This window comes from Haliotis asinina, chromosome 9 (assembly GCF_037392515.1).
Source record: "Haliotis asinina isolate JCU_RB_2024 chromosome 9, JCU_Hal_asi_v2, whole genome shotgun sequence".
NCBI lineage: Eukaryota > Metazoa > Mollusca > Gastropoda > Lepetellida > Haliotidae > Haliotis > Haliotis asinina.
This window is the reverse complement of record NC_090288.1, coordinates 51,220,333-51,238,176: the sequence shown is the minus strand read 5'-3', so window position 1 is coordinate 51,238,176 and position 17,844 is coordinate 51,220,333. Positions and strand designations below refer to the sequence as shown.

Genomic DNA, 17,844 nt, shown 5'->3' with positions numbered 1-17,844 from the left:
CTGTAATTTTAGCACTACCGAGTCTTGCTTTTTAAACGGCAGTATAAAGAAAGTTAAGTCTTCTTAAACTGACATTTTCTTCACCGTTAATTGAATTTGAAATCTGAAACTAATTCAAAATACGCTTTGAGACGAAAGCGATTAGAAGAACAAATAAACAGTCTTAATGTACGTGGGCTAGTGTCGCCATGTTGCTTAAAGTTTCGCGTTCTCATGCCCAAAAGCCATATACCAGCCATAATTGGATTCAGCATTGAGTTGGGGACAGAATGAAGATTGCATTTCGCAGTCCAATTCAACATGAGTCCGATTAACGTCATCTGAGGGCGAGTCGCATTTGATGTTTTCTTTTCGATTATGGAAGTAAATTTGAATTTTTGTGGTTTCTGCGTTTTATTGATTTTGTGAGGGTGAGGATGGGGTAGGGGGTGGTGTCCGAAGGCTATAAAGAACATAGCAGTTTTTCCATATATTCATTGCCGCCGATCGCTTATCTGTGCATTACTTTGAGATTTTTATTTGTTTGTTTGTTGTTTGATTGGTTGGTTGGTTTGTTGGTTGACTTGATCCTTACATATTATGTTTCAAACTACATTTGTTCTGGTTTCAGTGGACGTTTTGTTATTATGAGTGAGGTTGGAATTGATCTTCAGTAACCCATGCAGTCTCTTCAGTCGTAAGAGGCGACCAACGGAATCGAATGGACAGACTCGCTCACTCTGTTGACACATGTCATCGGTTCCCAGTTACGAAGAATGATGGTCACGCTGTTGATCACTGGATTGTCTGGTCGGGATTATTTACAGACCGCCGCCAAAAAGCTGGAATATTGCTGAGTGCGGCGTAAAACTAAACACACTCACACATTTTTCAACATTGTTCACATTATTACATGATCAGTGTCTCGTTCCTTTGTCATTTGCTGACAATACACCCCCTTCAACAACGAAGAAAGACTGATAAGTATTGGAATAAATAGTCGCGAAACTGTTAGATGATCACCGACATTCTAAAGAGTCTGTTGTCAATGTGTGTGATTATATTTCAGGCCGGTTAGACTTCCCTTTCGTATCATACCTGCGTAAATCGATGCTCATTATATCAACCGCAGGGTTATAAGATCTAGACTCAACTTTTTACAGACAACCGCCCTATAGCTGTAATATTACTGACAGTAGCGAGTATTATCAAACAACTGGAGTCTCTTATCTTAGGGACGAATGTGTTTAAGACATGTCACAGGATAATCCATTCAACGTGGGCCGGATTCATTGCAACAGAAATAAATAGTGTTTGTACTAAAATATCATTTGTGAAAGCGACAGACAAATGGAAAGCCTATCATGAATGAATAGTCGAACGTATGGTTTTACACCGCGCATTGCGCTGGTCATCCCCTCTAGGGACATCAGAAAAGATTCTCACACATTGAACTCACGCTCAAACATCGACCTCAGGTATTCGGCGTGACGTGCGAACGCTATACCCACAGGGCTATCCCACCGTCGCATCTTAAGAAGAATTGGTGAAGGTACAAAGTACTACAGAAATCTATAGTGGCTGCTATTGACAAGAGAGTAGGGTTGCACTTAGTAGTTCGACATTTCTATCGTCTAATACGCACCATCAATATTGCAAACGTTATGTCAGATAATATTACTCGAAAGGAACGCTGTCGACCCACTCACAGTCTTCGAATCTATACGATACACAATGGTTCTTTGAAATCGTTATTAAAGTGTACTATTATCTCAGCTCGACGGAATGAATCGTTGTTCTTACGAAACTCCTTTTCTCACTATACAAAGACGTAAGATGTTTGTTGACGCCTGAATAAACAAACCTAGTCAGAGTCTCCTTGAGGAAAGCAAAACGAATTGTTTTCTTAATATATTTTTCAACTGGAGAAGTAATGAATTAAAATGCGTATAACGATACTAATTTTGAAACTGCCGTTCAAACGATAATTTTGAGAACTAAGGAAATTAGAAAAAACATTACCTAATTATTCAGTTTTTTCCACATACGACGAATAATGCGATTAGTGATTAGTGAATAATGCGATTAGTGAATAATGCGATTAGTTTGAATCTATTCAAAAGTCACTGCGGTTAATACAGTTAGGTTGGCTTAATGTACACTGCCTATGGCTGAGATTTCGTAGATTATGGAAACATATTTGCGCTCTTTTCATGATTCTGCAAATATTTTTATCTGTTTGTTTGCTATCACTAATTCTATTTACTGGAATGCTGCGTATTCATATTGAATATGTTTTAAGTTAGAACGTCACCATCGATCACGGGCAATAATTATCAGCAATGACAATGACGATGACATTTTAGTTTCGGTATAGAGGCCACGCGGCCTTACGTACATTTAATATACAGAAATACAAAACACACTGGTGTACAATGTAAAAGAACAGGGCTGAGTACTGTAGAGTCGATATAATTAGACTGGCAGGTTTCCTTTCAGGTATGTTCTTAAAGCTATGTGTCCCTCGTCAATTAATGTCAACAACTGATAATATTTAACACTTGATGGGTTAGTATGCTAGTAGGATGGAATAACATTACTGTCATCAGTTCCTAACAATATTTAACACGTGATGGGTTAGTATGCTAATAGGATGGAATAACGTTACTGTCATCAGTTCCTATATTAAACAACAAACAAAGCACATGTACACTTGAAAAACACGTTAATGTGTTACAGGGAATTTCGGAGGGGGTTGGGTAGTCTAGTGGTTAAGGTGTTTACACGTGTCCTCACATGGACACAATGTGTGAAGTGTATTCCTGGTGTCCCTCGCCGTGATATTGCTAGAATAATGCTAAAAGCGGCGTAAAACTAAACACACTCACTCACTCACTTCACCGAATTTCACGTACACCATTCTTGTCACTGATGTTTCACGGTTTCGAAGTCTGCCTAAATCCTCCACTACTGGCATAGTGGCGTGTGCAGGGGAAAGTGATAATCGAATATAATTCCAGTAGTACAGTGTCTCTCTTAATCCTCCACTATAACGCACAGTTGGCATGGACAGGGAAAGTGATAATCGAATATAATTCCAGTAGTACAGTGTCTCTCTTAATCCTCCACTATAACGCACAGTTGGCATGGACAGGGAAAGTGATAATCGAATATGACTCCAGTACTACAGTGTCTCTCTTAATCCTCCACTAAAACGCACAGCTGGCATGGACATGGAAAGTGACAATCGAATATAATTCCAGTACTATAGTGTCTCTCTTAATCCTCCACTATAACGCACAGTTGGCATGGACAGGGAAAGTGATAATCGAATATAATTCCAGTACTATAGTGTCTCTCTTAATCCTCCACTATAACGCACAGTTGGCATGGACAGGGAAAGTGATAATCGAATATAATTCCAGTACTATAGTGTGTCTCTCTTAATCCTCCACTAAAACGCACAGTTGGCATGGACAGGGAAAGTGACAATCGAATATAATTCCAGTACTATAGTGTCTCTCTTAATCCTCCACTATAACGCACAGTTGGCATGGACAGGGAAAGTGATAATCGAATATAATTCCAGTAGTACAGTGTCTCTCTTAATCCTCCACTATAACGCACAGTTGGCATGGACATGGAAAGTGACAATCGAATATAATTCCAGTACTATAGTGTCTCTCTTAATCCTCCATTATAACGCACAGTTGGCATGGACAGGGAAAGTGATAATCGAATATAATTCCAATATTACAGTGTCTCTCTTAATCCTCCACTATAACGCACAGTTGGCATGGACATGGAAAAAGATAATCGAATATAATTCCAGTATTACAGTGTCTCTCTTAATCCTCCACTATAACGCACAGTTGGCATGGACATGGAAAGTGATAATCGAATATAATTCCAGTAGTACAGTGTCTCTCTTAATCCTCCACTAAAACGCACAGTTGACATGGACAGGGAAAGTGATAATCGAATATAATTCCAGTATTACAGTGTCTCTCTTAATCCTCCACTATAACGCACAGCTGGCATGGACATGGAAAGTGATAATCGAATATAATTCCAGTATTACAGTGTCTCTCTTAATCCTCCACTATAACGCACAGTTGACACGGACAGGGAAAGTGATAATCGAATATAATTCCAGTACTACAGTGTCTCTCTTAATCCTCCACTATAACGCACAGCTGGCATGGACATGGAAAGTGATAATCGAATATAATTCCAGTACTATAGTGTCTCTCTTAATCCTCCACTATAACGGACAGTTGGCATGGACATGGAAAGTGATAATCGAATATAATTCCAGTAGTACAGTGTCTCTCTTAATCCTCCACTATAACGCACAGTTGGCATGGACATGGAAAGTGATAATCGAATATAATTCCAGTACTATAGTGTCTCTCTTAATCCTCCACTATAACGGACAGTTGGCATGGACATGGAAAGTGATAATCGAATATAATTCCAGTAGTACAGTGTCTCTCTTAATCCTCCACTATAACGGACAGTTGGCATGGACATGGAAAGTGATAATCGAATATAATTCCAGTACTATAGTGTCTCTCTTAATCCTCCACTATAACGGACAGTTGGCATGGACATGGAAAGTGATAATCGAATATAATTCCAGTAGTACAGTGTCTCTCTTAATCCTCCACTATAACGGACAGTTGGCATGGACATGGAAAGTGATAATCGAATATAATTCCAGTACTACAGTGTCTCTCTTAATCCTCCACTATAACGCACAGTTGGCATGGACATGGAAAGTGATAACCGAATATAATTCCAGTACTACAGTGTCTCTCTTAATCCTCCACAATATTGCACAGTTGGCATGGACATGGAAAGTGATAACCGAATATAATTCCAGTACTACAGTGTCTCTCTTAATCCTCCACAATATTGCACAGTTGGCATGGACATGGAAAGTGATAACCGAATATAATTCCAGTACTACAGTGTCTCTCTTAATCCTCCACAATATTGCACAGTTGGCATGGACATGGAAAGTGATAACCGAATATAATTCCAGTAGTACAGTGTCTCTCTTAATCCTCCACTATAACGCACAGTTGGCATGGACAGGGAAAGTAATAATCGAATATAATTCCACTACTACAGTGTCTCTAGCAGTAGAGACCAACATGTTACATAGCTCAATACCTGTGCCTTTATTGGCCCCATATTGTTCTTTAAATGGTTCCATAAGCATTACATGCAACCTAAGTGCGATCGTATGTCTCGTCAACAGTGATCACTGGTTTATACCAGTGTTGGCCATGTGCCAATTTTACCTTGTTATTCCCATATGAGGATATTAACAGTCCCTTGGAGCAGTAAATCATTGGAATGCTTGTTAGTGGAATGTTAAGGGTTTTGAGAGTCCTTTATATCTTGATGTTTATTTCCTTATATATTTCATGAACAAATCACATTCCATAGGAAACAGAATTTATTCATGATTCTATATATCCGTTTTCCTGTCAATGTAGGAAAGACGGTCTTTTGACATGTAACAAAAATGAATTCGTTTCTAAGGTACGAGAATGATTGTGGTTGCTTGCTGATACTCGGCAATATTCAAGTGACGGCGGTCTGTAAATAATGGACCAGACAAACCAGTGACTGACATCATTATATAATTAGCATCGTTAGGATTCCCTGAGAGGCAGCGAGATTGACGACACGAGTCAGTTAGTTGGTGCAACCATGGCTTGCTGATGAGACAGGACTAGAAACGGGATGGAGGCGGAAGACCAATTTAACGTCAGAACGTCACGGCTGATGTAGCGTGTCATATATGAAACAAACCAGGACGGCATTGTAGACAGATTTGCGAATTAAGAAACATTGATCGTACATTGGGCAAAATACTGGGGCTTTATGTTCATGCTTTTCGGTTGGAAGAAAGGCATTCGAAAGTTTCTAATGTTTATTGTCCAAACAATAGCCGACAATATTTTGACACGACATCACCGGAAGGTTCTTAACGCACTTGTATTGATAATAATTTCCCTAGAAGCCAGCTGTCAGCTCAAACCACACCTGATCCTGTCAGCTCAAACCACACCTGATCCTGTCAGCTCAAACCAATATTGATCCAAACATATTTCAAAGTCTGAAATGAAATGTACGAGTTTTTAACTTCTGAAAAACGTGGACAAAATAAATCGTTGAAAGTAATGTTTGTTTTGCCTGTAAGCGGTGTTTCGAGTTGTGATGCTGTTGTGTAAGCCTTGCAGCGCTGATTTAACTCACATGTGTAACGACCATGACTTCAAGAAACTGCTATTAATAAATTAGTTGCGCGTGTCATAGCTTTACATATTATTGAAGATCCGGGTTAGGATTGCTCTTCGGCAACCCATACTTTTGTCAAGAAGCGAGTACCGGTGGTCAGGTTCGCTGACGTTGTTGACACATCATCGAATGCTAGCTGCGCACATCGATGTTCATCATGCTGATCACTGGGTTGTCTGGTCCACACTCGAATATTTACAGACTACAGAGCTGGGATAGTGCTAAGCTCATTCACTCACTTATCACTGAAGATCCGAATTAGATTCTTTTTTCAGCAAACCATGTTTATTGCACGAGGCGACTGACGGGATGGGGTGGTCAGACTCGCTGATCTGGTTAACAGTTGTTGTTATCGTATCCCAATTTGATCGATGCTCGTGATCAATAGCAAGTTTGTCCTTAGTGAGACCCGAATATTTACACTTTTAGCATCAAACACAACCCATTTGCCCTGAACCATTTCAGTGAAAATGCGAGAATACTTGCTTTTAGTCGATCTGTGGTTTGCATGTGTGTGTGTGACAGAGAGAGAGAGAAAGAGAGAGAGAGAGAGAGAGAGAGAAGTTAATGTAATAACAGTGACTGATCCACGGTGGGACTCTGTGGATTCGTGAGACTACAGGGAATTTTTATTGTCTTATTAAACTTTTTCTAAACTGCATTTTGTCTTTAATGCTGTGAAATTTGGCTGCAGCCGATCACAATCACATGTCTTATATCACTTAAACGTTAGCAGTTTAAACATGCACCTGTGCGTCTCTTTTGGGGAGTGTATAGTACGAGTTCTCTGCCTGATTTAATACAGATGGATGATTCTTCAGAAGAAATGGTTACTTTCTTAAATGTCATGTAGAATGTGTCGGCAGACACCTTTGCGTCATTTACAGTAAAGCTAGGATTTGATATTGAATGTAGACAGTATGGACGTGTGACATTTAAATGTCTACGTATGTATAAGAAATGAGAGTTTCACATATGTCAACATAACTGTAACTACTACAACTGATATTACACCCAACATGTGGACACAGGCGTCGGCTGTAACAAACATCAACGTTAGTTGCTGAGATGGCTCCGTTGCACCAACTTCTCATTAATCAGAAGACTGGAATGTCTGTCTGAGAGAACAGCGTCTTTTCTTCATCGTAATGATGAAGACGGTCTCGGCGCGACGTTACACTGTGGCACATTGACTGACATCTTAACGTTGAGCTTGAGTTGAAGAAGTAGTGTTTGTCGGTTGGAGGAATTAAGTATATGCTGCCCAGATAGCATTCATAGTTGGTCCAACATTGGCCCAACGTTTGCCAATGTTGGGCCACTGTCTGCTATCTGGATGAAGTCTTGAGGTTGTGTAAACTGTATACCCGTCCTGCGTAAGACAGATGTTTGCTTGTGTTTTCAGCTCGTTCTGAATTTACCATCTAAAATAAGTTCATGAGAAGGTGTTATTTTGTTGACTTTGCGTTACCTTCATCAATCTGCTTGTACTTCGACACTTCGAGCGTAGGAATACACCATAGGAATGCATTTTACGTGCATCCTCTGTAAGAGAATAGTGGCATTCCAATCATCTGAAATAATCGAAGATTAGTCGCAGTGACCAAACAACCAAACAATCGATCACATTTTCTTATAATCGATCACCAACGAGTTTTGGAACTACTGTTTTAGTGTTTGAAATACTTGACGAAGGAACAAACCTTAAAGGTTGTCAGGGCCTGAAAACATGTTCTTAGAAAACTCACTTCTCTTGCTCTAAAGTCATAACTGAATATTTCTTGAAAGCACTGGGAACTTGTTCTGAACTTCATAATATAACAGCCATCACTTAAGAGTAGAAAGTTGCATCATTTTGCGCTGTATGTGAAATTCGCTAATGCAGTTTGGACAGTTTCTAAATAGAACAAAAACAACAGAGAAGCACAATTGTTTTCTTTATAGTTTTACTTATCTGCAATAACAATCTGAATAAGAAAATTAGGCTTAAAGTGAGGCTAACCGATGATTGCTCGTTGGTAATGTACCAATCATCAGTTGTGAGATTTCAGCCCAAAACAACGGAGCGCTTCACAGTCGTTCAGATCATCCGGGACATCGTGGATAGTTGCTCATTATTTCAGACACAGTTCTAGCCCTGATCGACGTCAAAGACCTGTAGCTCTAGCCCTGACTGACGTCAAAGACCTGTAGCTCTAGCCCTGATGGACGTCAAAGACCTGTAGCTCTAGCCCTGACTGACGTCAAAGACCTGTAGCTCTAGCCCTGACTGACGTCAAAGACCTGCAGCTGCTCATACATGTACATCAGCAGTTTCTCTTTCAGCGCACCTGCCTGCGAAGGATGAAGAGCCAGATGTGCAGGTTAAACCAAGTTCGATCCTTCCCAAAGGTATGTTCACGCTGTGGGAGCTAACAATGGACGTATTTTGGACGGTGTGGTAGCCTTGAGGTTAAAATGTTCGCTTGTCACGAAAACCTCTGTTCATTTCTTTCTATACGCACAGTGTGTGAAGTCGATTTCTGGTATTTGCTGAAATATTGTTAACACCGAAAAATTATACTCGTTTATGATACGACATCAAATTCAGACATCTTTTCCCAGGTGGACAGTAGGTGGGATTGATGAGTGTGTACCCTTTCTAGCACACGTAACACTGACGCATTCAGTGTTACAGGTTGACGGGTGCATTACAGGTGAACGTGTGGAAACGTCACAAATTACTCTTTAATGAATTATACATTTTCAGCTAAAATTACACGCGTATAGATCGTGAACTGACAAATCACAAACCTTGCTTTTTAAAAACTGAACACCTGCCCCTTCAAGCGTTGCTCATTACAGCACGAAGAAGCAGCTTAAATCTGCACACTTTACCTCATGTGACCTCAAATAAATGTTTTTATTAGGTGTTTCTCATTTTACAAATTATTCGCCACTATTTTTGCCACGTTGTTGGAAAAGTTCAAGAATAAATGTCACAAACCATCTGTTGTTGACAAAGAAAAATGTGTATAAACAAACTGTCGTGTCAAGCTTATATAGTGTCTTCCTTTCCCCTACCTGATAACAGGTGAAACAGGTAAACACATAGAGACAGTAATTGTCTTTCATGTAATATTTCAGTGTATGTACCAATGGGCGTGGCCTCCTTCCTGTCCGCCACATGCATCGTCATCGTCCTTGCTGTCTGCTGTCGGCGTCGTCGGTCCAGATATGCGCAGCTTTTCTTTTCATCACGGGTAACACATCCTGAACACCATTTTGATTTGATTCTTATGAGTCTTGACTCAAACCAGTGATTGATATTGTGGCATACTCTCGGTAAGTCAGTAAGTCGCTTCCATCATAGTTTGCTAAGGTGCACTTCCAACCGTGTATTCACAGGCATTCTACATGTACTCTCATAGCGTGCGTTTTTGTCAATGAGGTTTGGTTTGATTTGCTTGTTGTATAAGCCATACTCCAGCTGTAATAATCGCGTCTGGACCATACAACCCAGTGATCAATATCATGTCCATCTATCTGCGCTATTGGGAATAAAGCTGACGAAATGTGTGGGATGCTGAGGGTGAATGCTAACCTGGATCAGGGTAAAATTAGATGTATATTAAAGAAAGATTTCTTTTCAAAAAATATATAGAATTCTCAATAATACCACGCACAACCTTTACAGGAATAAGTTTTACAGGATCTGACAAACTTACACAAAATTATTTAAAACAAACAGATGGAAATGGTATAAACTAGTGAGCAGTCAACACGTTTATTTATGACCGATAAAATTAAAGCAAAACATACAATGTCTTTATAAGCTATAGTTACTGTACATTTAATGAAGCCGGCATTGGGACAATGCACCAACAGTGTCTTTGATAAACTTATCACAGATGAAGTTTCATGTATCTGAGAGAGGGTAGGAATAGCTCAGTACACCAAGAGTCAATCGTGGAATTTCTCAGTCATCCCAAGTCTGTGGTCACGCACACCCATCCTTAGTGACGAGTGTGACCAGCAAGACACGCCCAGACTCGCCGTCTTTTCAATGTCGTCAGCCGAAGAATGACGTCATTCGGAATCCTATTTCACTCGTTCCTGAGAGCGTCTACAAGTTCTAATTGGTTCGCTAAGGTCGTGGTCGTCTTTTCACCTGGCGATTCATGTGATCCCACAAATGCTCTATGGGGTTTACGTCTGGTGAGCTTGCTGGCGAGGGAAGAACTGACGTTCAAGAAGTTGTGACAGTTCGCTCTGTGTGGTGCCTGGCGTTGTCACGCTGCATAAGTGTTCCCTGTTGTTGCTGGCGAAGAAATGGTATTGTCACGGGTAGAAGAATGTCGCCACTGTATCTCTGAGCGTTCAACTCTCCACGTATTACGACCAGTTGTGTACGATGATTCCCACAAATTCCTCCCCTACACCATCACACCGCCTCGTCAGAAAGGAAGCGAATTTTTTTCCACCCGGCCATCATCATGGAACATGGTGCATCGACTGACGTCAGTAAAATCCACTCGCTGCCAATTTCGCACCAGTCAGCGACGTACAGTCCTTGCAGGAAAACGATGTTCCTGCATGGGTCAATGCCATTTCACGCAGACCTCTCATACCTGCTGCACGTAGACGTCGTGGCAAGGTACGTCGACTGATGACGTCGTCGAGGCGTTGCCGCCGTTTCTGTTGTCGTGATGGCCTGGTTGCGCAGACGAAGAGGACGCAGATGGCGGTCTTCCTGTGGGGTCTGTCTGATCGTGCTACGAGTCTGCCTTTAACATTGTAACAGCCTGATAATGGTACCACATGTACAGGTCGGGGCCCTTGCAATATGGCTGTTGTTGGCGCCCATCTGCCTCATACCTATGGCCCTCTCTGAGGATTAGGACTTTACTATCTTGAACAACTTTGCAAACAATTCAGTATAATAGGCGTTCACCTTCTTTTGTCCATCAGTTTATTACCGCGAATTCTTCTGTCTGCGGCAGAAAAGTAGCTGCCATGACTAAAACGGTGATTGGGTGTTCTGGCGCTTGTGGGTTGTGTGCATCATAGGTTTAAATTTGAGGGTTCCACACTTGCATATTTACAGGCCATCGTGGTAGAACTAGGTTATTGCCTACAACAGTTACTTACTCAATCACACTTAGTCTCAGCGTTAGGTGTGGTAGCTCAGCGGTCAAAGCGTTCGCTCGTCACGATGAAGACCCGGTTTACTTGGGTACACTGTGTAAAGCCTCTTTCTGGTGTCCTCGACGTTTAAAATTGGTTCTTCAGCAACCCATGCTTTTCGCAGGAGGCGACCAAGGGGGTCAGGTGGTCAGACTCCCTGACTGGGGTTGTCATTGTACACCCATTGTGCCAACCGATGCTCATGCTGTTGATCACGGGATTATCTGTGGTTGGTTCAAACATTTACCACCCTCCGCCATATAGATGGAATATTGCTGAGTGCAGCTTTTAAACAACAAACAAAACTGGTACCCCCTGTGAATATTAAGCCCTATGAAACCTATGAATCAGTCAAGGTTATATATTAGGTAAGTGATGGCGAGTAGTAATATCAGGATTTGGCGCATTTTTTTCATTTATGCCAAATTTCAACACTGTGTGTTTCCTGATACTGTCTCAGCGTTCTTCAAGTGTATTTCCTTTTCTTTCAGAAAAAGGGAGTGAAGATAATCCACGGTTCACCAGACGAGTGCAGATTTCCAGATGGAAAATACTTCTCCTTCGAGGGGCGGTATGCCGAATGGACCCATATTACCGTAAAGCGATTAAAAATTGGCCGTCTTCTTGGAAGAGGGGCATTTGGAAACGTGCATGAGGGCTTCGCATACGGTGCCGGTATTACAGACAACCGTCCACTGCGGGTAGCAATCAAACGCCTCAAGGGTCAGTTTCTTACAAACATATTTATCCTTATGTTTGTTCGTTTGTGTGTTAACGACTGCCTAGCTTGTTCATGGTGACCTGTCTTTAATGGAGGATTTTTAACATATAGTCCAGTGGTTGACATCATGAGTGTCGATTAACGCAGTTCGGATATAGGACGTGTATCCATCACTATTTGGCTGAATTTATGTCGATGCGGCAGTTTGAACGTACCCACGTGTATCAACTAGTTCAGTGAGTCTGACCACTTGATTATGAGTTGCGGAAGATCAGTGGTCTTCATCTGTCAATCCCATGTATGAAGGACAATGACATTAGAATCATGTCATGTTATAGAGTAGAGTGCCAGTCAAAGAAATCTCATATAAACTGACGAGCAAAAGAAAGTAGGGCTTCTTCCAATAAGATAAAAATAACAAACCTTTTGATGAAATGGAAATGTATGTCGAAGTTCTCTGCAAAGCATGTACCAATAAACAGCGATGTGGTTTTGACCTCTGCAGACGGTACCCACGATGCTGGGAGGTCAAGGTCATTCCACGCAGTGGTCAGTAGGCCCATTTGCCAGCAGCACGAAGTCGCCATGTCACTGTGAATTGGTTCACGCGATGACCCAATGGTGTGGCTGCTCATGATATCACCGTCAACATCCGGTTGAGTAGGTGAATAATCCGCAGACAGCGATCCTCTTAGGTTTGCTAAGACTCTGGGAGGTTCTACGTCAGTCACATGTCTGATCTATCACATTGAGACAATTAAATAACCGAATGTCGGTTTATCCTGTGCAACCCAATGTCTTTGCAAAATTGCTGTTGGAAGCACTCATTTGTGACATTCCCGTGGTGGTTCTCGTTGGGTTCCCGTCAATCTTGGCATTTTCTCGTGAGAATATTGTCAAGTCATTATTAAACCTTCACGACAAACAGGTTTTATACCCTCTGTACAAAACAATGCCCGTAAATGGCACAATAATCACAATTTTGCGAAAATTCGTAAAGTGATTTTGGTGTCGTCTTGGTAAATGAAACATAATGGTTGCGTTCTATGCTATCAGTGTTCTTCAATAATGTTACTAGTTAGAACGCAAATTTGGGATTGCAGCAACAATTACACCTGTGTACTTTTTTTGCTCGTCAGTTTAGAACTAGCGTTGGTTATTTGGACAACAAAGAGCAAGACAGATACATTTAATTTAACATATCATAGTGATCCAACGCACTGTAAATCACCATAACCTTGACCAGTATGAAATGATTTCAAGGACGTAATGCGCATAACACAACACGCTTACTAAATGAACTGCTCGCAGTTAGATATTCGATTTTCTGCCCAAGTAGAAGAAAGGTTTTTTCAATAAGGCAAACCCTATTCGAGTAATTAAGGTAGTTACAGCCACATACGTGGATTTGAAAGGTTAATTGGTATGTAAGAATCGTATTTCTATTCGGTAACACTTGAAACTGTTTTCACATTTCCATCACGTATATGGCTCAATAATCCCAACTCTTGCCGGCGTGTATTCCTGTCTGCAACTCCACTTAAACCGTTCCAGCAATATCTTAATTATGTGCTATAGTAAAAGGTGCATTTAGATCAATGTTATGGATCACTGTAGAGGTATTTGTGTAATTAGTTGCAGTAATTTACATGCCACAGAATGATATTTCAATTCAGAATAACCGGTTGAGTTTGATAAGTCCTTTTCCATCATCTGCTTGCTTCAACATGCTTGGTAAATCATTTTTTGACACAGCCTAAAGTAGTTCGTTGAAGATATTACTTATTATGAACTCATCGTCGGATTTCACACTGGTTACTGGTACACGAAACGTGAAAAATAATTACTTGAGTTTCGATTGTCTAATTAAAATTTAATTGAATTTCTGATGAGTGGTCCATGGAGAACAAACTGTTTTTGAGCACATCGATGGTTGTCATATTCAGTTTTTGGACGTGGTTAATTGGTGAAATATCATCTGTGTGTTCATTCGTGCGTACGTGTGAGAGTATTTGATAAGAAAACGACGCGTATATACATGTGCGTGTCTCAAACGTTTCAAAGTTTGATGCAAACCAAGTTCATGGTCGAACCCAAGTTAAGCGGATGGTTGAAGAAAAATAAAGGGACGTAACACCAAGCCAATTCAATCCATTCCAATGTCTTACACTCGTATACATGCCGCTCAAGTAGAACAAGAACAGCTATATCTTTGTTTATGAGGGAGTGTGATTTCACGCCCAATTTAGCAATATTCCAGCAATAACACGGAGGCATGACATGCGAACTATTTAGCAACTTGTCTACCTCCCCACGCCCATTGTTTATGAAAGAATGTATCCATTAACCAGGATTGATAAAGTAACGTCAATTAATCAATTTATCTATTTTTGTAGATAGCGCGACAGACGAAGAAAGACAGGCATTCAAGACAGAACTGGACCAAATGCGTCTCCTTGGCAACCACACAAATATCATTGGTCTCGTGGGATCGTGCAGTCTTAATGGTTGGTATAGAATATGTTTAAACTCGGCTCAAATTACACGTCTCATCATTTCCAATGATTTTATAACATATTAATCATAAGTGATACCCTTACACCCATGTTGTAAGCACGCTCTATTCTTTTGAAAATATATGCTTTATATCATGTTCTCATGTTCAGCTTGAATCTATGATCACCATGACTTCCTGGTTGGCAAGATGAGTTCGATTTTGGTACGTTACACCTGCATAAATATTTAAACGGCCTCTACAAAGAAAACATACACCCACTCGATGGCCCCTAAAATTCAAATACACAATTAATGGATAATAGATGATTGTGTTTTTCATATCAGATTTGTGTTTTGGTCCTTATGTTTACAGTGGTGTAGATACTGTTTCTAGCTGCGTGGTCAAAATCCATTTTTCATGTAAATTCTTTTGCGCGATAGTTTACATTCACTTTTAGAGTGAGTCAGTATTAATTTGAGTAGCCACTAGGCTATCCCACAGCCTCTTTATTTTAAGAAGAATTGGTTAGACTTAATAAAAAAGTGAACTGTTTCTCGGGCATCGACGCGTCACCTTTATTTATGCGCGTAACAATTTATTACTGCCATTTCAAAAAATTTGACCTGACCGCGTCCCGATCATCCATTTGTCCACTATAAGAATGAGTGTCTATAAGAACGAGTGTGGCTGAATCTACAACTCATTAACACATGCTAAACTTCCCAAGCTGTATTTCTGAGAGAAAAATGAGAGAGAAGAAAGACATTTTTTCAAAAATTCTTACCGCCCTCGCTACTTTGACAAAAATGTGCCCGAGAACCATTTAATTTCGTTTTGTGCTGCCTTAAATGTTCCTCAGTTTGAAACAGGTCTTGTGCGATAGTCACGAAGAATATATTATATACGGTTCTCCTGTTGTTTCCTTAACCTCTTAGCTTTATGGACTTAACCGATTATATGTTTGTTGCATGGGCCCATACACAATATGTCAGTTGTGGTCTGTCTCTGTGAACTTAGTTTTGTATTATCCTAAGAAAAGAAAGTATCCCATTTCTTCATTTTTCAAGGTCAAATGGCGATACTTATGGAGTACGCTGAGATGGGCAACTTGCTGTCATATCTGAAGGAGAAGTCGGCCAAGTTGGAGAACTACGTTAGTGTCAGTGCAGATGGCGCCATTGCTGAGGAGAAGTCTCGCCAGATCACGGAGGAGACAGAGCTGATGTTGTTTGCTTGGCAGATTGCCAGGGGAATGGCGCATCTAGAATCTCTCAAGGTAACTACTCTTCATATTCACTTAAGAAATTAAATCCGTGAAGATCCGGGTTAGAGCTGATCTTCAGCAACATATGCGTCATCGCATCCCAATTCCGCAGACCGAGGTTCATGCTGTTGATCACTGGATTGTCTGGTCCAGACTCTATTACTTACAGACCACCGCCATATAGCTGAAATACTGCTGAGTACGGCGTAAAACTAATCTCACTCACTATGAATCCTTGGTTTCTCAACAGATTTATCTGATGAGCACACCTACACACAGTACACTGGTTTGTGTATTTGTTCTGTAGCAGATACAGCAGTCTAGTGCTTACTGACAGCCTTAATAACACAGACAATGTCTCATATAACACAAAACACTAATTAAACCGTCGAGATCAATACTGCCGACGGAGGGGCTTTGAACCACATTGTGTTTACAGACTGTTAACTAGCTATAATTTTTTGTTCTTGTCCTCCTGGGTCCTATAGATCCACTGCCAGAACATTATAGCTCTGTATCATTGTTGTCTGTTTACTTAAATCATAATTACAAGGGATATATCTGACATTGGTTCTTGTTCATTTTTTGTCAAGCCTGATTTATAGCTCGAACCAGTTTCTTTATCTCTGTAAGTGTATATGCACTTCTTCAATATTAGCTGATAAATTATTCAAAGAGAACGTGCCATTGTGATATTCACTCTATGCTACAGGCCCCTGCCAGTTATATTGGGCCATTCAGCGTCGTTTCAATTTGGTTACATGCTATTTCAGTGTAGCGTAAATAATTTTCATGAAGTGACTTTAGGACGGATCTTTGTTCAGATTTGACAGGCACATTTGAAAGTATCTATGCTCCACGCACATAATTTCAGTTCTATTTTCAGACAACTATTAATGTAATGACATTCAATTTACGTATTATTCCACAATGCATAATCCCAGTGACAGCCAGGTTAAAGTGTTCACGGTACTGTACATATGTTGATAAAAGTGTTGCCATTCGATAAATAAACAACGGAATATCAAACACTTCGTCAGAAATTATGTGAGTGTGGGTAAGATGATTCCCTACAAATGCGCAAAATTTGATTTGGTTGTAATGAAAAAATTATCCATGAAAACTATTTATACTACACTGAAGTAACCTGAAATAACGTCTCGTGCCCCAGTATGACTATCACGGGCCTGCATATATGTAAGCACCATGTTTATGCACTGGCGCAAGCACGCGCGCGCCTGCAAACACACACACTCACTCACACACACACACACACACACACACACACACACACACACACACACACACACACACACACACACACACATGCTAGTTTATTACCTATGAGGGTGAAAATATCGGTGTTCAAAATTTCCAAAATATCACTGTGTCATGGTGACGCAATGCTTTGGCGTCACGTTTCTTCTATGACTTTGCGTTCTATTTTCTGCTACAGCAGGTAGCACCCTATGTTTGAAAGCAGATTTTGGAAGTATACATACTGTGTTGGAAAATCAGAGGTATAAAACGAAATTCTAATAGCTCTAAATTTGATTGAAAACCGAAGCTGCCAGTTACCCTTCCTGGGACTGCCCGAGCTCGATTTGTGACCTGAGCTCAGCGCACAGGACCACTCGCCACCACTTCACAGTTTCGAATTTTGCGGGCAATTCCCTGTTTCTTGATACCATCCATTACTATCTCAGACAAAGCTAAAGTGCTTAAAATAATCTTTCAAAATAGGCTTCATCGTAGATGTCGCCATTTTGACACAAAGCGAAATCGTGTATGCATGTTGTATGTTTTGAAATGTGAAAATCGAATAATTACTGGCTGTGCTGATTTTCTAAACTAACATTAAAATGATCACTGTTATCAGTTTCCATGAAATCACTAATGATA

General features: G+C 40.5%; 1 protein-coding gene across 1 annotated transcript in view; it reads left to right on the top strand.

Annotated features, from left to right (window-relative positions):
• The window catches only part of LOC137297013 (uncharacterized), a 145,290-nt gene that overhangs the window by 100,053 nt on the left and 27,393 nt on the right, over window positions 1–17,844 (top strand). The window contains exons 16-20 of the mRNA XM_067828958.1: window positions 8,620–8,685; window positions 9,421–9,536; window positions 11,952–12,183; window positions 14,578–14,688; window positions 15,746–15,954. Of these exons, the coding sequence (XP_067685059.1) occupies window positions 8,620–8,685; window positions 9,421–9,536; window positions 11,952–12,183; window positions 14,578–14,688; window positions 15,746–15,954 (734 nt within the window). The remainder of the gene's footprint in view (window positions 1–8,619; window positions 8,686–9,420; window positions 9,537–11,951; window positions 12,184–14,577; window positions 14,689–15,745; window positions 15,955–17,844) is intronic.